Source organism: Fistularia commersonii, chromosome 16 (genome assembly GCF_037954325.1).
Source record: "Fistularia commersonii isolate RoL2024-O1a breed Wild chromosome 16, RoL_Fcom_v1.0, whole genome shotgun sequence".
NCBI classification, from domain to species: Eukaryota; Metazoa; Chordata; class Actinopteri; order Syngnathiformes; family Fistulariidae; genus Fistularia; species Fistularia commersonii.
This window is the reverse complement of record NC_141299.1, coordinates 4,900,575-4,927,079: the sequence shown is the minus strand read 5'-3', so window position 1 is coordinate 4,927,079 and position 26,505 is coordinate 4,900,575. Positions and strand designations below refer to the sequence as shown.

Here is a 26,505-nt window from a genome sequence, read left to right as displayed (position 1 = left end):
TCCGCTAGGACAGGTACCAGAAGCCCAAGCGGCATGCAGCTGTGGTTGATGCTGAGGCAAAATCTTAGGTTAGGGAAGGGTTTTGTGAAGCGATGGAGAACGTCTTTCAGAAAGCACCAAGCAGATTCTGGTTCATCAGGCTGCGGGGAGAGGGAAGCAGTGCGCTGTCAACACTGTGTACATTGGAGATGGTGGGCTGCTGACGTCATGGGACGGATTAGTGGATTAGTGGAACAAATACTTCCAAGGTCTCCCCAATCCCGACAACATGACTTCCGATGAGGACGCAGAGTCAGAGGACTCTGGGATGGACTCTCCTATTTCCCAGACCAAAGTTGTCAAGCTAGTCAGAAAGCTCCTCAGTTGCAGGGCCCTAAGGATGGATGACATTCGCCTTGCGTTCCTGAAGGCTCTGGATGTTGTGGGGCTGTAGAAGAATGGACCAGTCCTACAATCTCGGAAGGGTCATTGGGAGTTTGTCCAAACACACTCCCCGTGTTTTGTGGACCTGGAGAAAGCATTCAAAGTGTACCACAGGGACTCCTGTGGGGGATGCTCCGGGAGAATGGATACCAAGCCCTGGAATATGGGCTGTTCGGTCCTTGTATGATTGGTCCACATTGTAGGTTGTAAGTCAGACTTGTTTCCAGTGAGGGTTGGAATCAGCCAGTGCTGTCCTTTGTCACCAATTCTGTTCATAACTCACATGGACAGAATTTCTAGGCGCAGCCAGGTTGTTGAGAGGATCCGGTTAGGTGACCTCAGGATTAAGTCTCTGCTTTTTGCAGATGATGTGGTTCTGCTGACTTCACCGGACCATGATCTCCAGCTTTCACTGGAGCGGTTCACAGCCGAATGTGAAGCAGTTGAGATGGGGATCGGTTTCTACAAATCCGAGACCATGATTCTCACCGGGAAACAGGTGGGTCAGGGAAGAGGTCCTGCCCCAAATGGAGAAGTTCAGGTGTCTCAGGGTCTTGCTTACAAGTGAGGGAAGGATGGAGCAGGAGATCGACAGGCAGATTGGTACGGCATCAGCAGTGATGCGGACTCTGTACCAGTCTGTCGTGGTGAAGGAGCTGATCCGAAAGGCGAAGCTCTCAATTTACCAGTCGATCTACACTCCTACCCTCACCTATGGTCACTAGCTGTGGGTCGTGACCCAGGAAGAAAGAAAAACAAGGTCCAAGCGGCTGAAATTTGCTTTTTCCACAGGGTGTCCGGGCTCTCCCTTAGAGATAGGGTGAGGAGCTTAGCCATCTGGGAGGGTCAGAGTAGAGTCACTGCTCCTCCATGTGGAGAGGAGTCAGATGAGATGGCTTCAGTATCTGGCTAAGATGCCTCCTGGACGCTTCCCTTGTGAAGAGTCCTCTCATCATGTCAATAATAGCACTTAAAGCTGTAGAAGGTAATATAACCACCATTAAATGAATACATCAGGCCCATTTGAAATCTCTGTAAAGTGAAATGCCTTTTCTCATATTTACCTTAGATAGCACCTTCATGTGGTTTTGATGCACTTATATAACAGTTTTAAAAACAGCGTATTACTTTGTGGTAATCTCACTCCTCATGGCTCTACAAACCCCTGTGGGTCCATTAATGCATTAAACCTCCTTAAATGGGTCATCTTGCTGTCTTCACAAAATGGCTCTTAACAGTCCTAACAATCACACCAGTCAAAATACGAGCCCACCACCAGCCCCCACCCTACACCACACACACATACACACACACAAACACACACACACACACACACAGTGACACAGAGGCATACAGACTGGTCACAAACCCGTTCCTGTCACTTGAAGTTAATCATTTGCTGGGCAGAACATTAAGACGAAATGGATAACAGCTTTGTGAATTAGATTGTCCATTTAATGTGCCTTTTAAATTGTCCTTCTTTCCCAAAAGAAAGAAAATGCATTAAAAATTCAACGTGGCGGAATCTCCAAATATTGCAGTCACTGTATCAGGGCTTTGAACACATCACCAACTGTATTAAAGTGCTTTTAGTTGCTGCTGGCCTGCGGTGACATCCTGGTTCCTCCCCGTCACTGAGGAAAGAGACGCACAAAGATACACAAAGTACTCAGTTCGGATGACCTCCCCTGAGGGCCAACCTTACTGACAAAGCCAGAATTATCAAGGGATGGCTAATCTCTAATTAGATAGTTCCTTTGGTCAGACTCATGCTCCTTGAGATACTGTGGGGAGGCAGTGGGGAAAAGATGCATTTTTTTCGTCTTTGGGGCTATGTGACGCAGAACAAAATGACTGTTGTATAGATGCACTTTTTTTCCTTTATTTTTCCCATTTTGCCATCCCTTGTTTGCAAAGAATTGGGGAGGAAAAATATCTAAAAAAAAATATGTATACCAAACAGCATTGAGGCCTTTTTTTTAATTGTATGAAGAAATTTATGTTTGGTTGTCTCACACCAAATTGTATATCATAATTTTAAGTATTATAAAAACAAATCTGCAGCTGAATAACTCATTAAGACAGTATGATCCCCCAGCTTTTTGCACCTGGCCCATAAATTTTGACTAAAAGTATGATGGGACTAGATGATGTTTTCTACAATGACAAACATCTGCTGCTTGGTATACAGTACATAAATAATGGGACTTGGTAAATGAAGTATCATGGTGAAGTAGACAATCCCACACTGCTGGTTCTACAGCTTAGCGCTTTCTTTGAAAAGTATCCCATTAATGTGCAAGGTACTTAATGCTCAGCAGTAATCGCATCCACTTACTTTAGATACATTGGATTTTTTTCAATTATTAATGTTTAGTGCTTTGCTGTGTATATATTTGATACAGATGTCTAAGTTGCGGCAGAGATCTACCATTTAGACTTGTCAAAGTGGTGTTGCACAGATTTCCTTGACATACATGAAAATAATGATGAACTGTAATGAAGAGTGGGCCTGTCATGACTTAGATTTACACTTTTAGTGGCATATATAACATATCCAGAAGATTCTGAGCACTACTTTCATCTTTCATTCAGCCATGGGTCTGCTTAAGGCGGGTTTAATTCAAAATAATCACTAGAAATGTCAAAATCAGTTATTTGGATAAGTTAATTTGCAGGGTCTCTTTTACAGATGTAAGCAGAAGAGTGAAAGTTTGTGTTTGAATCTACACTTTGGTCCTCATGCCAATACAAGGCTAAAATGCTGAGCCCATTTTTGGATTACAGAAAACAGATGGTATCAGCCAGAGTTGTTGTGTCACAAACAGAAACAACCAGCTGCTGCCTCCTTTTGGCTTTGAGCTCCAAGATACAACAAGGTTTGTGGTGCAAGGCGAAGCGGTGAGGACACAGACAATGAGAGGAGGAAGAAACCATGGCACGAAGCTGAATACAGATGGGCTAACCGAGCATGGAGAGGCAGAAAAATACACTTCTTTTTCATATTTAGTGCGCCCCCTCTGGATCTGAGCAGAATACCAATTTCAACTTATTGATCCATAGGTCAACAGAACTGCAATATTATGTTTTCGCAATGATTTTTTTCACATATAATATTTTCTGTATGAGGTTAATTAAGCTGATCTGTCAAAAAAGGTGCAGTGTCAGCCGGTTAGTGGCTGAAGGCAGAGACCTTGGCAGTCCAATCCTCAGCTGCAGAAGATGGCTCTGCCTCATCATCTCTGGCTGGGAAGGAGCCTGAGGTGGTGCGTGAGGCCGAGAGGTTCCAGCTAGATATAGTCGGCATTGTTGCCTCCACATGCAGCTTGTACTCAGTAACCAGTCTCCTTGAGAGGGGTTGGACTCTTTTCAAGTCTGGATTTGCCATCAGAGAGAGGTGACTTGTAGTGGTCTGAATTTTTACACTTTTTGTCATTTCCATCTTGGCATATCTTTAACTCTGTCAATCATCCAACCCCAGTTGGGGTGCATGAGCAGCATTACCTTACTTAAGCTTAACTGATCATGTTGTGTATTAGTAATGACCATCTATGATAATATATCCTTTATTAAATATTGGAAATTTATTCTCTGCAATTAACCAATCATGAATGAACCATGAGCAGTGGGCTGTTGTCCACCGGTGCCAGGGGAGCAGTCAGGGGTTCAGTGTCTTTCTCAACAAGAGGAGCCAGGAATCGAAACAGGTCTGTTTGGTCCCAAAGACGATTGCTTTACCTCCTGCGCCACGCATCTAGCTGGAACACTGCACGGATGTGCGAAATAGTAAAACTATATATACAGATTACTCAAAGCAGGTAATGTGCTCCAAGAAATTTTAGTAATCGAATTACTCAAATTATTCAAGGAATCATTTCAACCTCCCTCCTTGAGTTGCCACCCTATCATGGTGCAGAGGTTTGCATGTCCCAGTGACCCTATGAGCTATGTGGTCAGGGGCATTAGGGTCAACCAACAGGTCCCAGGTAAGGGACCAGACAAAGCGTGGCTGACAAAGTGTCTCGGGAACTACCAACTTTTTTCCGAGGCTTCTCTTTGATCTGGGATCTCCTGGATATCTTAGAAGGCAACCGTACCCAGTCCCTTTGTACTACCAGCTGTGAAACATTTGACAGGATCCAAGCTCTCTTAAATAAAGCATTCACAAGTCTAATACAGGGATTTGCTAAGGATTTTAACACAGGAGTGCTTTGATTACTTATTCATTTTCATAAGCTGGCTCTTGTCTTTCAAGGGACCATCTAACACTATGTAGTGTTTCAACATTTGTATCCAGAGTGTGGTTATAGGTCAGCTTGAGCTGAGTTGTTTGAAGATTTAGCTTTCTATTTTTTTTAAAGAAAGTATTTGAATAAAGAATGTCCTGGCGACTAGAAAGACTGTGTGTATTTTTATGTGATGTGATGTAAGGTGAATATTCAATAGTGACATTATTTGTAAAGTTTCTGAATCAAAGTATACAAAGTTATCCAGTAAAATAGAGGTTTTTCAACCCTTCATTATATTGTGCAAAGTAATCTTCTTCCTCTTTTCATTTTGGCTTTTCCCTTCAGGGGTCCATCTCAGTCTGGCTTATCTGACCTTCTCTCCAAAACACCTAACATGTGCTGTCCCTCTGATGGACTCATTCCTGATCCTATCCATCCTCATCACTCCCAAAAAGAACCTCAACATCTTAATTTCTGCAGCTTCCTGCTCTGCCCCCTGTTTTTCCGTCATTGTTCCAGAACATACCTCCATCTCTCAAGATTTTCCTCAACCTGTTCCTTGCAGTCACTACAGATCACAATGTCATCTGTCAACATCATGGTCCATGGAGATTCCTGTCTCACCTCATCTGTCAGCTTGTCCATCACCACTGCAAACAAGAAGGGACTCAGAGTTGATCCCTAATAAAGCCCCATCTCCACCTTGAACTTCTCTGTTACACCTACAGCACAGCGCACCACTGTCTCACAGCTAGCATACATGTCCTGCACCAGTCTTACATACTTCTCTGCCACGCCAGACTTCCTCATACAATACCAGAGTTCCTCTTTTGGCATCCTGTCGTATGCTTTTTCTCGGTCTACAAAAGCACAATGCAGCTCCCTCTGACTTTCTCTGTACTTCTCTATTAGCATTCTCAAAGTAAATAGTGCATCTGTTGTACTCTTTCTAGGCATAGAAGCCACTTCTCACAAATGTTGACTTCTGCTCTCAGTCTAGTTTCCACTACTCTTTCCCATAACTTCATTGTATGGCACATCAACTTTATTCCTCTATAATTGCTGCAACTCTGCACATCCCTCTTATTCTTAAAATGGACACCATGACACTTTGTCAATTCCTCAGACATCTTCTTGCTCTCTAAGATCCAGTTAAATAATCTAGCAAGAAACTCTACTGCTGCCTCTCCCAGACACTTCCACACCTCCACGGGTATTTCATCAGGGCCAACTGCCTTTCCACTCTTCATCCACTTCAATGCCTTCCTCACTTCACTTTTAGTAATCTCTGCTACTTTGTGGTCTACAGTAGTCACATCTTCTACCCTTCCCTCCCTTTCATTTTCCTCATTCGTCAGCTCTTCAACGTACTCATTCCATCTTCCCATCATTCTTCTCGCATCTGTCAATACAATTCCCTCTCTATCCTTAATCACCTGGACCTGCTGTATATACTTTCCATTGCTATCTCTGTTTTGCCAGCCTATATAAATCATTCTCTCCCTCCTTACTGTCCATCCAAGCATACAAGTCATCGTACGCCCTTTGTTTTGCCTTTGCTACCTTTATCTTTACTGTAAGCTGTATCTCCTTGAACTCCTGTCTGTTCTCTTCAGGCACCCAGTGTCCCACTTCTTCTTTGCTAACCGCTTTCTCTTTATATATTCCTGTACGTCCTTATTCCACCAACAAGTCTCCTCATCTACTTTCATTCCAGACGACACACCAAGTACTCTCCTACCTGTCTTCCTGAAGAGTAATGCATGCTCTATGTTACTCCTCAGCTTATAAGCACTGGATCACAGCTAGCTTAACAGCAATACAACACTTGGAGAATGTGATGGCTGAAGCATGATGCAGAAATAAATGAAAGACGCATCACCAGGGGACTGAGTGGTTCCTTAGATATGTGACATATGAAACATTTCCTGCCTGAATTCATATTTTGAGACTTTCTTTGTTCCTCTATGTTGACAGCATTCAAACCATGATTTTCTTCAGCAGAGGCTGGATTGTACCACTTTGCTGCCCCACAGAACATACGTCTGACTGTTTGGTATTGAATGGTATTGATTATGCTCCTCTTCCGGCAGCTAGATGGACTGGGAAAAAAATGTGTAAAGGGTGGGATTTCACATGATTCTGTCCCACACCTACCTTCAGTTACAGTGACTGGTTTCATTATTGTATCGTGAAATGGGTATTATATTTGGATCCATCCTTACTATGTTCCATTTGATTGGAATGAGAAATGGGCGGATCTCATTTTGAAAGAAAGCATTAAGCAAGATTTAGATTGCTGAAGACATTGATATTAATAAAATTTATCTGACTTTGCAAATTACTGATGGAATTATCTATGTCCAGGAAGTACTATCAGTAAAACATACATTTGGCCAAACGTAGACTAAAATATATCTGTATTTCATTTTTTTTCAGTCATTTATACTATGTAAGATAAGATAAGATAAGATAAGATAAGATAAGATAAGATAAGATAAGATAAGATAAGCTTTATTGATCCCCATAGGGGAAATTTCTTCATCACAGCAGCGTAACAGTTATAATCTTCTGCTTCTTCTCCTTTGGGCTTTTCCCTTCAGGGGTCACCACAGTGAATCAACTTTTGTGTAAATATAAAGGCAGAAGACAGGATATAGCAAGACAACAGACAATGACAACAACAACAACAGCAACATCAAGGAACAATGAGGGTGAAAAATGCAAAACTGGAACCAAACAACAATGTAAAGAGAGTGACAACTAAACAACAATATAAATAGAGTGACATATAAAGAGAGTGACAGCTGTGCAGATTTTAAGAGAATTAAAACAGATAATCATGCCGTTGAATTAAAAGTATTGTTTGTAATCAATGTCTTTGAATTCTAAAAATTGTATCTGGTTTATTCTGCCTGCCTTTGGTTTGTAATTGTGTAAACACAGTGAAAAAACAGAAAAGAAAAGAAGGTAAAGACAGGAGAATGCAGTAACCAGAGATGACAAAAGCGAGAAAAGAAAATAAATATCAAAATAAGTTTAGAAAGGAGAAAAGAAAAAGGAAAGAAACGACTAGAAGAGAAATAATTGCAAGAAAATGGAAGATGAAAGAAAATAAAAATAAGGGAACTGAAAAGTAGATAATGGAAATAGACGAGTAAGTAACTGTAAAGATAATGAAAAAAGAAAGGGTAATGAAAGGAGAAGAAGAAAGATAGAAGAGAGGACGATAAAATAAGGAGGAAAAGGTAAGAAACGTGAGAGGAGAAAAGAAAGAGCATCCTTCTCACTCCTATCTTTGTCGCATCCAAAGAAAATTTTAAAAAATAAAAATGAAAATAAAAATAATAATAATAATAATAATAATAAATGAAAAAGTCTTTCCCACTGCAACATCAACACGGTTTAACCATCTTGTCAGAGTACACGCAGGTAAGCTAAACTAATACTTCGGTTTATTAAAAACAGAATATAGAGTCATTGACGACTGACGTGAGCAATCCAAGGAAAATATTTGGGAATAGTCTGCGCTTCTGGAGACGCCGCCGGTTACTATGGCAACGAGCTAACATGTGAATGACATATTTACACTGCGACGCGCCGATCGTGACGTCACTTCCAGGCGACTCTTGCATTTGTTTCGCTGGCATTACCTGACGTCTCCCTGGATGCATTCTTGATTTTCTTGACGTTTGCAAAAGAAAGGACAACATGCCAACAGCGGAGGATTTCCTGCACATTCCCCTGCAGATGTGGGAGGAAGTGCTGTCGAAGGTCAAAAAGGCTGTTGTTTTTATGGACGACAAGTGCGTCGAGTCTCTGCACTGGTGCGGAGGAGCCGCCGCTGTTTTGGAGGCTGGAGCTCGAAATTTGAAACAGTTTTCAAGTTTCGAAGCGTGCGGTGTGAATGAACCCAAAGCCGTGTTTGTGGTAAGCACCCTGCTGAAGGGGCGAACGGTCGACATTATTAAAGATATCATATCTCTCAGCCACTTCCAGTACTGCGTCGTATTCACCACCGTCGCCCACTCGGTGCACCTGCTTGCTAACAACGTCACCGCTGACATGGAAGGGAATCCCGTTTTCGAGCAGTTCGAGGAGAAGTTGTGCGAGTGGATGGGAAACATGAACTACACGGCAGAGGTCATGTATGTTCCGGCGGTGTTTGCTCCGGTGTCGCAGCAGCTTCTCCTCACACCCGCCTTCGCACATCTCTTCCCCCTCCTGCCGCCCGACCTGGCGGCCATCAATGCCAGACGACCGGAGAAGAAGAAATTCGGGAACCTCGCAGATTTGGACGTGCACTCACTCCCCTTGGAGTTGCAGATTACACTCAAGAGTTTGGCTTCTGCGCTGAATTCGATGTTCGAGGCCACGGGTACCAAGGAAGAGAGTTTTGCCGTGGGTCCCATGAGCCGCATCTTAGCAGGGGAGCTGGCCAGTCACCCTCAAGCAAAACAGCGGAGGAAAACAGCCCCCAATAAAGCATCCATCGTCTTTGTTGACAGAACTATGGACCTTACAGGTACAATCTGCACATCTTCTTCTCCTTTCGGCTTTTCCCTTCAGAGGTCGCCACAGCGAATCAACCTTCTCCATCCAACCCTTTTCCCTGTATCTTCCTCTCTCACACCCAACAACCTTCATATCCTCTCTCACTACATCTTTAAATCTTCTCTTTGGTCTTCCTCGAGACCTCCTGCCTGGCAGCTCCAATTCCAGCGTCCTATCAATATATTCACTATCCCTCCTCCACACGATCCAACCACCTCAGTCTGGCTTCTCTGACTTTCTCTCCAAAACATCTAACATGTGCTCATTTCTGATCCTATTCATCCTCATCACCCCCAAAGAGAACCGCAACATCTTCATCTCTGCGACCCCTAGCTCTGCCTCCTGTCTGTTTGTCATTGTAGCTGTTTCTAACCCATACAGCATCGCTGGTCTCACCACTGTCTTGTACACCTTTCCTTTCATTCTGGCTGATCGTCTTCTATCACATAGTACCCCTGACAGTTTTCTCCACCCATTCCAACCTGCTTGAACTCGTCTCCTCACCTCCTCTCCACACTCTCCATTGCTCTTGACTGTAGGTACAAGCTGCACATATGGGCCAGATTATAACATTACCCATTCTTCACATTACTACTTGTCCTGAACTAAAAGTCACATTGGGGTGGAGGCAGGTTTAACCTCAGGACGGTTGCCACTTGATCACTGGAGACATGATCATTCACACATCTTGGAAATGTGGCGTCTTCAGTTGACCTACTGCATGTTTTAGGTGCCGACACAGAGAGAACATGCAAAGTCTGCACAGGTGGGCCCCCGGCTGGAATTGAACCAGGGTGGCAGGGGCCCTAACCATCACTCGGTCCTACTACCTAAAACATAAGACATGATTGGCGCAGTGGTTAGCACTTTCACCTCGCAGCAAGAACTTTCTTTGTTCAATTCTGCCTGGGAGCCTTACTTTCTGTGTAGACCAGGGGTGGGCAATTATTTTGGGGGCAGGCCACATTTCTTATTTCGTTTTTATGCGCGGGCCAACTAGGTGAACAAAATGAAAATTGCAATTTAAATAGTTCAATTTTAACATAATTAATGATCATATAAATGTACTGACCAACATTATTTTGTATGTAATCATCCATACACAATTAAACAAAATGAAAAAATACGTTTCTAAATTCAATGTTGATTGTTAAAATATTCAAAGAAAATTGCTTCGTGGGTCAGATAAAAAGGCAAAATGGGCCGGATGTGGCCGTAAAATTCTGGTGTAGACTCTGCATATTCTTTTGCTTTTTCCACATTCAGATCAATTAGAGACCCTAAATTGCCAGGACATGTGAATTAGGAAAAGAATGGCCGTTGGCTCGTGACACAGCCTGGGGTGTACCCTACGTCTGGGATAGACTCCTGCAACCCCCCTCTCGGTGACCCTAGTTCATGCACAATGGCTGCCTGAGTTTAGAAACAGAAAATTAACAAGAAATTATTTTTCTTTCTTTTCCTAATGACCTAAAAATTGCACATATATTTATCTAAAAAATTGGAATGTATTTCCAGAAAATTAAGGAGAAATTTCCTTAAAAAAAAAAAGATTTGCAAAAAAATAAAAATAAAATAGGAAATCGCCTGGAAATGATCGAGAAATTGGTTATTCATTATGAATGAAATTTTTAAAACCTTCAGAAACTTTGACAACCAACCAAGTAGAAACAAACAAGGCTGGAGAGGGATCCAGTTTGTTTATTTTGCACATCAGACACTTAAGATATTGCGTAATTTCCGATATTGATTACAACAATTTCAGACATTTTTTGCATATCGTAGAGGCACCCAGATTATCACAACCATTAGTGAACATTTATTAATCCTACTAAAGGTGTTGGAAGAGAACCCTTAAATTCAAGTAAAGTCCAATGGGAATGGTTTCTTCATGTTGCAGAATCTCCCATTCTTTTCTCTTAGGAGCGGTTGGTCACCATGGTGACAACCTGGTGGAGAAGATTTTGACCATGCTCAAGCCATTGCCTGGTCATGTGACTGATGTTCAGGTGGACATGCTGGAGCTCACCAGTCTCCAGCACATCCATCATGCCCAATCCACTGTGGCCCCCGGCTGCCTTGCCCAGACTCAGTGAGTGCATCCGAAGTGACCACTGTCACTGTTAATTTATCTGAAATGACCTTCTTTTGTATTTCATTTGTAGATTGTACACCCGGATAAACAAAATGTTTCTTTGTGAGGAAGTAATCCCAAGTATTTCAAGTAGCAGGTTTGATGACCTGTCACACTTGGATTAGTCTAACATGAGAATATGATTTTTTTTTTTAAATCAGACTTAAATGGGCATGTCGATTTTCAAAACTGCTGCTTAGAAGTGGCTTGTTGATAATGCATTCATGGATTTGATAAATCAAGTTCTTTAAATTTGAATAAATACAAATGTCAATTAACAAGTGTAAATAAACATAAAAAAATTATCCATGTTAGGCAGACATTAAATGATATATATATATATATATATGTATATATATACATATATATATATGTGTCTGTGTGTGTGTATGTGTGTATGTGTATATATATATATATATATATATATATGTATGTATGTATGTGTATATATATATATATATATATGTGTGTGTGTGTATATATATATATATATATATATATATATATATATATATATATATATATATATATATATATATGCAACATGCTAAAAATATACCATGATAGAATCTGTATCATTCACATGAACACAATTTGAATCGATATGCATATTCTGCCTCGTCCACCAACCTAACTCACCAACAGATATATATATGTATTACATGTGAACTTGCATGAATGTCATTGATATTTTATCTGCCTTTGGTTAATTGTCACAATGACAGAATTGCAAAACAGCAGCTCTCACTTTTTCCACTGCCAGGAAAGTTGTAAATTCCCTGGGTAAACTTGATGAGTCCAGCCACTACATGTTTCTGAGAATCTTTAATTGGCACAACCCTGAAATATCGTATCGAGTCAGTCCTCTGACACCCTTTTTTTGCATTTATCTATCCATCCATCCATCCATCCATCCATCCATCCATCTTCTGCCATTTATCCTGCACTCAGAATCGTGGGGGATGCTGGAGCCTATCCCAGTTTTCACTGGGGGAACGGTGGGGTTCATCCTGGCTGGTCACTGGTCGATGACTGGGCCACATATGGAGACATATTACAGATCTACCGCATGTTTTTGGGCTGTGAGAGGAAACTGGAGAACCCAGACGAAACCCATACAGACACGGGGAAAACGTCCAAACTCCATGCAGAATGTCTCGCTGTTGGAATTGAGCCATTGCTGTGACGTGGATGCGCTAGCTGCTGCTCTATCGTGCCGTGCTTTATGTGTCCCCTGATATCTAAATTGGACATACATGTTGTGCTTTTTCACTCACTTGATTCCAGCGGATGCACAAACACACAATCTCACCGAATGACAGTGTACACATTAGCGTTAGCCGAGCACCTGCGGTGATGGGAAACATAGCGGGGATTAGTTCTACTTCATGCGTTGCAGGTGTCACCACTTTAATTTTCATGAAAATGTAAATCCAAAGGAAGTTTTGTATATAAGACATCACCAAAAAATGTTCAGACAAGCCAACAAGACAAAATTGTTTTCATTAAATTATATCTAGAGGTCCGATCACTGGCAATGTGTCAGTTTTGTTTAATTGTGTACAGTAAAGTGTTAGTGTTGGCAAAAGGTTATTGCTCCATATGCTTGAGAAACAGTTTCATTTGTTCTGCACGCAATATCATACATGTGTATCGCCATATTCAAGTGGAAATTGGGATAAGCGGGGATAGCAAAAAGGGGACATTGAAATTCCATTAACTTAATTAGCTTTTGATACTGTCCTGTCCATTCTACACACATGCATACATACATTATGTTTATCACGTGTAATAAGATGCTGAAGTGAAATGTTTGTGTGATTAAAAAGGCAGGTTGCTCTGGTGCTGTAAGGTGCTTCCAGTGGTGCAAACATTCTTCAAGAACCTTTTACCTCAGCACAGCCAAGTTTGAGCAGAACAAAAAGTTATAAGTAGTGTTGAGAGGGTTGTGAATTCATAGAGTAGTGTGTCATCAGGCCCAAAAGATCAGCAGGGTTGTTAATGCTTTTGCTATCTCTGAGCAGATGGCCCCGTTGAGCCTGATCACAGATGTTTGTGAGATTGAAGTGCTGCAGAGTAACAGCGGGTAAGAACCCTGAAGGTTTTATTCCATTGCCTTCAAGTGCCCGACTCACTGCAGGCGGTGATGGTGTCAATGAGTGTGATATGTTAGCGTAAGTGTGTGTTGTCATTAGGGGTACCTTTTTCCTTTTTAATCTCTCCTAATTGCGTAAAAGAAAGCACATTTCTAGAAGAGGAATGACGTTCACTGTGTTACGCATGATAGTCTGTTGGTTCTGAGTGGTTTAAGTTGGCTATGTAATATGTTTCAGCCTACTACATGTTATTCTATTAAAGATTAGTTGAGTTATTTTTAACCAGTTCCTGTGTATTTTGACTAGTTTAGGCCAGTTGAAATCTTTAAATATTAGCTGTACACCTCATTTGAAGTTTTAGTATGAAATCTCCTTAAGTATTTCCTGAATATTTGTATAGCTTACAATGTCTGTGGGTGGGTGGTTGTTGATTTGGCTCTCCCAGAAAGACCCCCCGCTTACTTTGCAATTACCAGCATATTGTCCTCTCTATGCTACTGTGAAGTCTTTTGCCCAACAACCAGACTTTCACTTTGCGGTTTCAAGACTAGTAGTGATGCCAGCAAGAAGATATGCTATTGAGAGATTTACTTCCTGTTTTTTGTTTAGTTTGTGTTTTGTTTTTGTTTCTTTTGCACGTTTTGTTTTCATACTTTTTCCTCATGCTTTTAATAATGATGAACGGAAAGTTTACCGTGCATGTTTGCGGTGTGGTACCTTCCAGTCTCGGCTGTGTAATTTGCTGTGCTTGGCTCCCATGCTCTTTTGATGTTGTGTGGGACATATGAACTCCATTGAAAGAGGGCACCAAGTTTCCCTACGTCTCAGACTGAACCCTGCACCCCCGTCATTTGTCTGCCTTGGACCTTGATCCTGTGGTGGGAGTGTATGCTTGTGGGCAGGACCAGTGCGGGTGGCCAAGGTGCACCGGGTCTGTCTCAGGAGCTTCTGTACTTGCGCTAGGCAAAGCAACCAACCGCACCCTGCCATGAGAAAACACTGCATGCCTGCCATCTCTTTAACTCTGACCAGCAGATCCTTCATAAGCACCACTAGGAGGAAAAACACCTATTTTTGTCCTAGCTGGGAAATATGAGTATGAATAAAAAGCCATGCACATTTATTTGAGTTGAGTATGGGAAATGTTACAAAAAAGCAGAGATAGAGGTGGAGCGTGTAAATGACTGGCAGCTTAGAACAGCTTACCCTGTTTTTATCCCACCATGAACACAGGATGCATGAAAACTGACGTGCAGTGACAGAGCTGTGATGGACATGGCGTGGCTAGTTTTTCCTTCCTTTTCTTGCACAACTATATTAAATGTGTCTACTATTCAGAGCTCCATTATTTCCATAAATATAAATGCTTTAAGTGGCACGCAGTGGTTCGCGCTTCGGCCTCACAGCATGAAGGACCCCGGTTTGATTTCTGCAAGGGGACCTTTCTGTTTGGAGTTTGCATGTTCTCTCCGTGTCTACATGGGTTTCCTCCAGATTCTTCGGTTTCCACAGCCCCAAAATACGCAGGCTAATTGGAAGAATTGAGTGAGTGAATGGTTGGTTGTCTGTATTTGTGGCCCTGTGATTGACTGGCGACCAGTCCGAGGTGTACTTCGCCTCTCTCCCGATGACAGCTGGGATAGGTTCCTGCATCCCCTGCGAGTCTGAGTGCAGGATAAGCAGCAGAAGGTGGATGGATGGATGGATAAATGCTCTACAAGTGTGCCAAACGACTGACCGTATATGATGTTTCAGGGTCGTCAAAAGTGCCAATTAAAGATTCTCAGAAACATGTCGTGCACCAATAGTTGGACTCATCAAGTTAACTCAGGAAATTTACAACTTTCCTGGCAGTGTAAATAGAAAGAGAGAATTTTTTGATTAAAGAATGAGAAATGGTTTCATTCCAGAGGTAATTGAGCTGAAAACACTTCCTTAAAATATTTGAGCTACATACAAAATGTGCTAATTTTCAAATCTAGCCATGTTCAAAAGGAAACATTGTTAAAAAGAAAAAAAAAACAAAAACCTTAATCAATCATATACAATAACTGACTGGAGCAGAGTGTCAGCCAACTTGATTTCTTTGATTGTGGAGGCTTTCTTAGATAGGTTAGAGGAGACTGGTAGATCGGAAAAAAAAAAAAATATTATCTGCATGGGGCAACGCAGGAGTCTTCCTCCCTACATGCGTCTTGGTGATTTTACCATTTCAAACCAGAGCCAACAGTAAGGGTTCTTTGAAAGAGAAGGGCTAGAGGATCTGAAATGTTATCTTTGGGGATGTGTTATCTTTTTACTGAATAAATTGCACACACACTTGCTCTGAAGAAAAATGGTGTTCTGTATTCTGAAAATCAGTCCTCAATGGCACAAAGATAAAATAAATTTATTTTTTTCTCAGTCATGGGTACAAAGAGTACAAGCTTTTCAGGTGAATATGTGTGCGCTCTTGGGTCCAGGATGAGATTCTTTCCCTATATATTAATATGTCATCTATATTTTAGCAATGTAATCAAATATATCTTTTAAATCTTGTGAATAACTGAAGCCTGTCTTGACCTTTGGGGATGAGCGATAAAATCAGTATAATAAATTATTAGATGAAAGCCCACTGCTTTTCTCTTACATAGGCAGGCTTGTACGGTTCGGAGATAATTGGTTTTAAAGTGATAAGGGAGGATTTCCAAATTAAATTATCGCTATTTTGTGTGCCTTTGAAATGATCTGTTTATGATCATCATTCTTCTCTTTGGTCCAATAATTTATTATTTTACAACGCTAGGAGTCACAACATTGATACAGAGAATAGGGTTAGATGGAGGAGGCTGATTCACTGTGGTGACCCTTGAAGGAAAAAGCAAAAAGTAAAATAACAGCATTATAGTAGTTATTTAAGTTGACTGTAAGTAACCAAGGCTCTTGTGGTGGTGGCGGATTAGTTGCGTAGAGTTGTACGCATAACACTACACTACAGTTTGATTTCTTCTCATGTAAATTTTGAAACCATTACTTTGGTTTCTCACAATTTCTTCTCCTCTTTCCTGGAAGCCCCAAAGTCTAATCTGAATCATAAAATGTAATCCTTGTTTTCATTTTTCAACAAAGTCAAGCACACCTTAAAGTCAGTCACATTTAGGTCGAACAAAATAGAAACACTTCCTTTTGGTCACAACTTAATCGACTCAAAATCTCAACTTTTTCAGCCTTAAGATGACATTTGTCATATCTTAAACATGGAATAGTTTTTTACATCCTTTGGGTTGTGAGTTATATCAAGGTAGACAGGAGTTTTTCAATTCCCCTTCTTTCCTCATTGTTCTGTTTTATTTCTTCATATCTCCAGTAGTGTGTTGATTTAAAAGCTGAGATTTGGAGCTGAGAAGTGAATGAGACAGCATTTTTCCTACACTGTCGTATTTACTATTTACAAATTAAATCAAAATCAGAATAAATTGTAATATCAAATTGCAAGATTTGGGAGTCACAATTTCATCTCGCCATGCCAAACAATTTTGACTTTATTAAATGAGAATGTAAGTATATGGTTTGTTGTTACATGGTTTGGTTAGAGCTGGCAATTAAGAGCTTTTAGTAAGGCTACACTGGCATGTTTAGGTATTAGTGAATATCGTCCCTCCTCGTCTTACTTCCTGCAGAAGTCTCTCCCTCTTTCCCTGTCTATAAATCTGCTGGGTCATTTGTCCCCTTGCCAGGACACACAGCCACTCAAGGCCAGGTCTGGTTTTGGTTCTGCCCTTTCTCTCCCTCCCATGTCATGTCCTGCAGTACATGGGGGGTTTACAGGAAACTGTGCTTTTTTTTGTTGTTGTTTTTTTTTTTTTGTGCCCTATTAAACACACTTTACAAATTAAGTGTGCTCGGCAGCAGGAATTCGGCTGACATTGCATAATTGTAGTAAGTTGTATCTGTTCCATGCACTGTTGGTCCGGTCCATAAAAACTCACATTCATGTGATCCTATGGATACATTTTGCCCCTTATCCTTAGTATTTATACCGTGACTCACTTGTGAATCATGTTACAATAATGAGCTTTTGAGTGCCCTAGTTAATAAGTGGGAGAGGGTTTCAAAGAGGATAAATAAACTCGGAAATGTGTTTACGTACACGTACACCCATGTGTTCAGCAAAATGAAGTGGGTGTAAATTTAAGAAATCTTGAGTCAAAATGGTCAGAACCATTCTTTTCTGTTGTATCATACATTTCCAGGAAGACTACCCCCCTCCCCTCACTCCAGTCATTAGAGTTTGGAGACTGTCTGAGATATTTCAACATTTAAATGGGTGCGTATGTGTTCTTTCCTCAGTGCAGCATACACACACACACACGCTTTCTGATGCTAAACTACCTTCTAATAGTACAATACTTATTACAAACAGAGAGGACTTTAGTTAAGGCTCAAATACCTACACTTTTCTAACACCCACTAAGCCTGCTCTGTTGGGCCAGCAAGTCATGTGTAAGAGTGCCCCCCATAGGATACTGAGAAACACACTCATAAAGGAGTGAAGTATGCCGCACCTCGCACTAATAAAACCCCTGCTTTGCCATTGTAGAGTACTTACTCACCTAGTTTCCCGGATAGTCGCATTCCCTGCCTTACACCCTGCCAAACCTCACCCCCGCCACACGAAATCCTGCTCTTATCTGACCAAATGGCCCAGAGAAAGCGTCAGGGGAGATGGCTAGTGGAGGGAGTCTGGGGTGGGCAAGAAGCCAAATTAGAACCATATTTCGTCCACACTCCACTGACGTTGTGCGAGTCGTGCGAATCACGTACACAGACGCATGATGTTGTGCAAAAACATATACTGTTGGATAAGTGCACTTCTAATCATACATATAGAGCTCCTCCTCAAAGTCACAGAATTGATATTTCAAATGTGACAGACATTTTGTATTTTATTATTTGCGTAATAATTCTTCGTCACGATGTGTTTTTCACAAAGCTTTCCAGAAACTGTAACACGGTTTAGATGTGGGTCAATAGCGGTAATATATTAAGCGAACCAAAACTTGTGATGAAATACCTGATTCATCTTTTTTATGGTATCAGCCTTAAAATGAACCCCTTGTTCTAGTCTGTGTCGTGTTTGCTGGGCTTTTTGTCTGGTTCTAGTGTGAAGATGGCGGGTGTCCCATCGTGAGCCCCTTTCCTCCCCATCCAGCCCAAGCCCAAGGTCTGGAACAGATTACATCTGATATTAAACACATGGCAGCAGTTAGAAAGGAGAAAAGGCGAAAGAAGAAAAAAGATTAAAAAAAAAAAAAAAAAAAGAAAAACTGCGGATTTGTCAGCGAACGCCCTCCTACTTCTTCTTTCACCAAACTTTTCTGTCTTTTGCCTCTTTTCTCTTTGTCTCTTTCCATCACAACTTTGCGGTCACTCCTCAGAGTGCAGACAACATGGATTAGTCTAGCTGTCGGAGCCACTGACAGAGAGACCTGCTTTTGACGCCCTTTTTATCTAAATGATCTTAAAGGAGATGGGGAAAGATAAAAGTATAATTGAGGCTTGAATTCAAATACAAAAGCCATTACATTTGACACCGTCACTCTTTGAGTCTCAGCAGCACGTTAAATCTGGAGGAGCTTCTTTTCATGACTTGTGGCAGATGGTAGTACTTTTCCACACATGCCTTGTCCTCAGTCTTCCATTTGAGATGTGGATCAGTTTGTTTCATAACCTCTCAGATAATGAGATGAGGGACTGATGAGCCTAAAGATGGTATCAAGAGGAGCTTTGGTCTCCAGACTCTGCCACTGTTGTAGCGCAAATCAGTCCAGAGGAATGTTTGTGCAAAGATAGTTAAGGTGGATTGAGAGAGCTCTTAATGTTCTCTTTGCTAGTTGCATTTCGTAATAATTCATTCAATTGTTTTGTTTTTTTTTTATTTCGGAGGCTTGTTTGCTGTGAACAAGAAAAAACAAGAATTGTAACTTAATTAGTCAGTGCCAAAATCTTGTGTTTGACTAAATTTGTTTTTGTTTTTATGACAAATATAACTTGTTAATGATTCTATTTAACAGATCGCCTGCAGCCAGATCACTATGGGAGGCCATGCTTACCAGCAAGCATAAGGAAGGAGTGATGGAAGTCCAGAGACAACTAGTTGACGCAGCGAGCAAGGAAAAACTGCCTATCAAGATGAGCATGGGTAAATACCAGAGTAAAAGATGGAAGGAATGACAACCCCTTTTTCCCAAGCATTTTGGGAAAAAAAAATGTGCATATATGTATATAAAACATACTGAAAGAGGTGTAGCGCATAACCATAGCGCCCCCTGCTGAGGTCGAAATTCTCTGCCTTGTTGTGTATTTGTCCATGTGGCCACAGAGGAAATCTGAACCACATGTTGGCTTCACACCACACACTCACACATACACATGCTCACTTGCACACATGCTTCTTTTGAGAACTTTTTTTTGTTTTTTACTGAAGCAAAGGGGAGTGAAATGCAGGTGAAAAATATGGGTAGACACACAAAAACAAAGTCATCTCTTACTCACATATAAAATGGCTTCATGAGCGTCCTCCTCTACCTCACATTAGAAATGTTTGACGTATGATACATACATCTAACTTCTATGCATTTTAGCATCTGGTAGAGAAAAGAGATTAAGAGAAGTTCCTTACCTGCTATGATTGGAGGTAAAGAACATTTTGTCTCTTATAACAAGCAGGCGGAGATATGTTGCCACATGGTAGCTTCATTTCACAAATTTGTGCTTAACAGCAATTCTTCTAATTCTCTACAGCAGCTACATTGTGAATTTATTTAGACACATGTTGTACAACAACAAGGGAAAATACTGAAGAAAAATAGAGAAGAGGGAGAAAGGGTGATTAAGAATGACAGTCAAAGGATGAAAGTATGAAGAAGGTGTAGCTTAACTGCTCTGCCTCGCCGCTGGCTGACAGTTGACTAAATGTCTTTGCTGAGAGAGAAGAAGAAAAGCAGGGAGAGGGGCCAATTCCGGAGTCCTCAAACACTAAACCTTTATGCCCTGCTGGCACTGGTCCAGACTCCAAGAAACCCAAATACCACCACCACCACCACCACCACCATGCACCCCCACACAGATCCCACCCTGGCCACCAGCACCCCCAGCTGAGTTCCTGTACTCTCTGAGACCAGGCTAAACCTAGTAACATAAAATTCATCATGACCTATCAGCTCACTCAGTGCCCCTTAAGGAGAGAAGATAAAACTTTCCGATTAGACCAGAGCAAGCTATGACTCCCTGCTGGTCAGGAGAGAAAATTGTATTCTTCTCGCATCCAGGCCGACCCAACTTGGCTTCGATTCATCTCAATAAGATAAGATCATCCGCAGAGAGAAAGAGAAAATAATCCATTCCACAAAACTTGAGCTTGACCCGTCAGGTTTCTCATACTACAGTAGAATGATGAAATTTCCTCCCCCAGCCTGTGTGTTGGTGTGTGTATAGTAGTGCGTGTGTGCGTGCGTGCATGTGCGTGAGTGTGTCTGTGTGTGGGGCGGGTGAGTACAGTGTTCCTCTTGCTCTTCACTAGAAAGTAGCAATGCGGCTACAGTTTCATCCTCCATAAACCTGCATTTATCTGTTCATCGCCATTTGCATGTGTGTGTACATGTATGCCTGTATATGTGTACATACTGTAATTACTCAGTTTGTATATATATTGGCATTTAATTTCTGTACATTAACACTGACATATATATATATATATATATATATATACATATATATATATATATGTCAGCATCATGTAGCTGCCACCTTGTGCTGGAGGGGGTTGCGCGGCCCTGTGAAGAGCTATGTTTTTATGTTATTGGGGGCTTTATGCCCCTGGAAGTGTCACCCAAGGCAAACAAGTCCCAGGTGAGGGACCAAACAAAGCACGGCTTAGATGATGAAAAAAAGGACTTGGACCCAGTTTTCCCCTGCCTGGACGCGGGTCACTGAGTCCCTCCCCCCTCGGAGCCTGGATCGGCGGGGGGGGGCAATAGCGAGCACCTGGTGGTCGGGCCTGCACCCATGGGACGCGGCCGGGGACAGCCTGAATGGACCCTCTTCCCCTGGGCTCACCACCCACGGAAAGGGCCAAGGGGGTCGGGTGCAATGTGAGCCAGGCGGTGGCTGGAGCTGGAACTTGGTGGTCCGATCCTCGGCTGTGGAAGCTGGCTCTTGGTACGTGGAACATCACCCCTCTGGCGGGGAAGGAGCCCAAGCTGGTGCGCGAGACTGAGTGATCCCGACTAGACATAGTTGGACTCACCTCCACACACAGCGTGGGGTCTGGAACCAGGCCTTTTGAGAGAGACTGAACTCTCTTTTACTTATGAGTTGCCCCCGGTGAGAGGCTCCAGGCAGGTGTGGGGATATTGGTTTGCCTCCCACCACCTCTTGGGGGGATGGGTTCTGACTGTTGTTTGCGGCGGTGCACCCAACAGCAGTACAGTTTACCCACCCTTTGTGGGATCCCTTTAGGGGCTGCTAGAGAGCACTCCTGCTGGGGACTCCCTCGTTCTCCTGGTAGACTTCAACGTTCATGTGGGCGATGACAGTGGGACTTGGAGGGTATGATTGGGTGGAACGGCCCATATAAAGGCAGCTTTTCAAAATCCCATCAGTTTCTCATGAGTGCACAACACATCAATTAAAAATCAACAGCTTTTTCATGTTCATTTGAACAGACGCAAACTGGCAACTAAACATAATGATTTAAAGATGTAGTTTTTAATCTATTCTATTTGTTGGAAAACCCTCAAACATTACAGACTGCAAGCTCATACGAGCTGTCACTACCATTACATTTATCAGTTACCATCTCTTTGAAACCCATGCTGTGGAGTGTTCCTAATATTTTCATCCACAGCTTTTATAGAGATTGTTGTTGGTCTCTCACTATGATCCAGTACTACAAATTATAGCCTATTTTAGCACCTCTCTCAAACAAAACGGAATAGAAACTCAACCTTTTTTTATGATGGTGTAAGATATATGTTATATACATGTCCATATCAATCAGCAAGTCATTTGGCTATATATTTTACTCAAGGGGAATTACAAACAAAAACATGTCTTTAACGCTGAGTGACATGGCAGCATATCTGCATGCTTTTAAGCTGCTGCATGTTCACTGCAGTACTGAAAGAGGCCCCAACATGCATCTGCAAATAAAAGTTCCACAACTTCCCTCATCTTTGAAAGCATAAATAAAAGTTTCTCAGCCACTCTCTGTCCTACAGAATTACTTATGAGGCTGTCCAGCTGGTGAGGCAGGTCACCACTCAGCTTCACGCTGACATCATACATCATTTAGCCTCTGAGTAACCCTTTGCACCTAGAAGGCTCGTCATCTTCCAGTAACAAGACTAAATCACGGTTGACCTCTTGTCCTTTTTGTATTTTTCTGGACTTTGCTCATGGCTGAGCCATGATTGCAACCTCTGCATATCAGCTAGAACTTCAGCTGTTGCCTCTTTTGCCTGTAAAACCATTTATAACTTGAAAATCAATAGATGATTTCTACAATTCTTTACAATTACCTCTGCAGTAAAAGCACCCTAAATAACATCTTCAAAGATGGTCAAATACATGGTTTTATTTAACATTTTGAACTTTTCTTCACTTTAAATGATTCACATCAAAATGAATAAATAAATGTGTCATGAACTTGCTCTATCCATCCCCTCGAGCTTCTTTTCATTTTCCTTTTGTCTGTTCTACTCAGGGGTCGCCACAGCGAATTATCTCCCTCCATCTATCCCTGTCCTCTGGATCCTCTTCTCTCACACTAACTTACTTCAGGTCATCTTTCACTAGATCTATAAATCTCCTCTTTGGTCTTCTTCTAGGTCTCTAGCCTGGTATTTCCAACTTCAGCAGCCTTCTACTCATATAGTCACTATCCTTCTTCTGTACATGTCCAAACCACCTCAGTCTGGCTTCTCTGACCTTATCACCAAAATATCTAATATGTACTGTCCCTCTGATGGACTCGTTCCTGATCCTATCCGTCCTCACCTCTCCCAGAGAGAGCCTCTTCATCTCTGCTACCGCCAGCTCTGTTTTCTGTCTTCGCCAGTGCCACTGTCCCAAAACCAGTGGTTCTTAACCTGGGTTCGGCGAGTTAGTCTCAGGGGTTCGGCGGAGGTCAAGACAAACGCCCGACTCATAATTCGTGATGACACGCAGGTTGGCCATCACTGGCTGCAGGTGATCACGCTGCATAGCTTGACCTATCTGTGCTGCAGGGATTTTGGTGCGCTTAGCTGTCAATTTGTGACTGTCGTGATGGTACGTCGTGTGATTTCTTTCTTAATATTTTAATCCCTTCATACTTATTATGATGAGCAAAAAAAAACAAAGTGGTCGGACGAATACGAACAATATAGATTCACATGTATAATGGAACGTGATGGGAGTCAGCATTCTAACTGCAAAGCCAAGTTGAGCAATTCTAGTGTAGCGCCGGCAAAACTATGGGAACACTTCCTTAAAATGCATGGAGATAGGAATATAGGAACACAGCGCTTGCTGAATTCTAGGGGAAGAGAGCCAGATTTGATGAAAAGGCTACTCTGCCTGTTCTCAGCTTTGTACCCATCGACACACCGATCCTCCATCCAATAAACAGGAGTTCGGTGATGCGCATATAAAACTGGTTGGGTTCAGTACCTCCAACAAGGTTAAGAACCTCTGCTCTAAACCATACAACATAGCTGGTCTCACCACCGCTTTGTATACTTTTCCTCTCATTCTGGCTGATACTCTTGCAACCTGCTTGCATACCTTTCTTTACCTCTTTTCCACCCCCTCCATGACTCCGGACTGTTGACCCAAGGTACTTAAAATCCTCCAACGTCTTCATCTCTACTCTCTGTAGCCTCACTGTCCTACTTCAGTTCCTGTCATTTACACAAATGTATTCTGTCTTACTGCTGCCAACCTTCATTCCTCTTCTTTCCAGTGCATACCTCCTCCTCTCCAGATTTCCTTTGGCTGCTCCCTGCTCTCACTAAAGATCACAATGTCATCTGCAAATATCATAGTCCGTGGAGATCTCTGCTCAGCATCATCTGTCAACCTGCCCATCATCATAGCAAACAAGAAGCTGTTCAGAACTGACACTTGACAAAGTCCCACCTCCACCTTGAACTCCTCTGTCGCACTCATGGCACACCTCATGACTGCATCATAGCTCTCATTCATGTCCTGACCTCTGTAATATTCCTCTGTGCCACTCCTGGCTTCCTCATACAGTACTTTAGTTCCTCTTTCAGCACCTAGCCATATGCTTTTTCTAGATATGCACAGGCACAAATCATCTCCCTCTGACCTTCTCTGTACTTTTCTATCCACAGTCTCAAAGCAAATTCTGCATTTGCAGTACTCTTTCTTGGCAATAAACCATACTGCTGCACACATATGCTCACATCAGTTAGCTTCCACTACAATTCCCATAACTTCATTGTATGGCTCATCAACTTTATTCCTTTGTAGTTAACAAAAGTCTGAATGTCTTTTTCTTAGAAATATAGAGCCAGCACTCTTCCCCTTCATTCCTCAGGCACCCTCTCACTCTCCAAGATCCTGTTCATTGATTAATTGATTGATTTGTTGCCTGTATGAACATGTCCGTTGAGGTCGGCACCAATTATTACTCTCTCCCCTCGGATCACACTCTGCATCACCTCATCTGACTCACTCCAGGATTTGTCCTTCTCCTTCAAGCCCTGCTACCTTTCTACGTGGTCTCCTCGACGCAGTATATCCACCTTCCGTCTCTGCATCATGTCAACAAACTCTCTGCCTTTTTCTGTCGTAATTCTAATAGTCAACGTCCGTATTTTCAATCCTTCTTTTCCTTTTCTCTCTCCGCTTACATACCTTCCTCACCTCCTTCTTTGACCAACAGCAGCCCAATTTCCGCTGGTGCCCCATAAGTTATCACCACTAATGGCAGATATCGTTAACCTGGGCCTTGATCGATCTGACGTGAAAGTCAGATTTGATTTGCCGATTGAGTTTGTCATCGCTCACACTGAGGCTGAAAGATGCATTTTCTCACTTTTCTCTTTAAGGTCCCATTTTTCTATCTAAAATACTTTGTTAGAAACCTTTTGAGGCTAACTTTGAAAAATAAGATGTAACTTGTGGCTATGGTGGTTTGCAAAATCACAATGACATTCATTTGACAAAAGCAGAGAAAAATGTGTGACATTTATTCGCAACAGAAACCAAAGGTCTTTACTCGCAGGCGAATATTGCACAAAATCCCTAAAGATTCCTGGAGCCAATCCTGACATTTTGGAGATATAAAAACCCCATAAAATCAGCTGGTATTCACTCAATACCTATGAAATTCTCCGGTTTGATGATGAAATATCCCATTATATGCACACATATCTCAATTAATAAGGGCTGCATGGCAGAACTTTTCAAGCAGAGATTTAACTGCAAAAAGACTCTTGGACGGAGACTTCTGCTCACCAGACAGATTTCGTCCTGCGATTAACTTTTTTCATCCTTCAACAAGATGCTTGAGGAATCATAGAATTGTTTTGAGGGAAGTTTAGTGGCCTACATTACAGAATGTGGCTCAGCCAAGGCTGTTGGATTGTGTAACGAAGAACATTCTTTTGTGTTCTTTGTCTTTTTTATTTCCCTATTGTTTTTTGTGTCTCTCAGTTTCTCACAGATTCACAAATGATCCGCCTTAGCTGTAAAGTCTGATTATTTGGCCTACAATGTACCATTCTTTGTTACCTATTTGCTGGCAAAATTACACTTGGCCTGTAATTTGGATGTATTTGCTGGTTATGCTGAATTATGGTTGGCACTAGTCTTATGAACCTTGATTTTACTGCCAGGATTTTTATGGCTGGATATATTCACAGTAGGGCTTTTCAGCATCTTGAATGTGTCTGGACTGAAGCTTATTCTTCGTAAATGCTTTAATTTTAGCAAGAAACATGATTCCCTTTTGTAGGCACTTGTTTAATTTTCCTCTTAAGTGCCATATTACACACAGACTCTTTCAGTATTGCTTGGA

General features: G+C 41.9%; 1 protein-coding gene across 1 annotated transcript in view; it reads left to right on the top strand.

The window, feature by feature from the left end:
• The first annotated feature begins 8,281 nt into the window (after window positions 1-8,281).
• Window positions 8,282-26,505, top strand: part of scfd2 (sec1 family domain containing 2) — a 90,505-nt gene continuing 72,281 nt past the window's right edge. Inside the window, exons 1-3 of the mRNA XM_086162554.1 lie at window positions 8,282-9,177; window positions 11,130-11,298; window positions 19,490-19,617. Of these exons, the coding sequence (XP_086018680.1) occupies window positions 8,364-9,177; window positions 11,130-11,298; window positions 19,490-19,617 (1,111 nt within the window). The 5' untranslated portion in view covers window positions 8,282-8,363. The remainder of the gene's footprint in view (window positions 9,178-11,129; window positions 11,299-19,489; window positions 19,618-26,505) is intronic.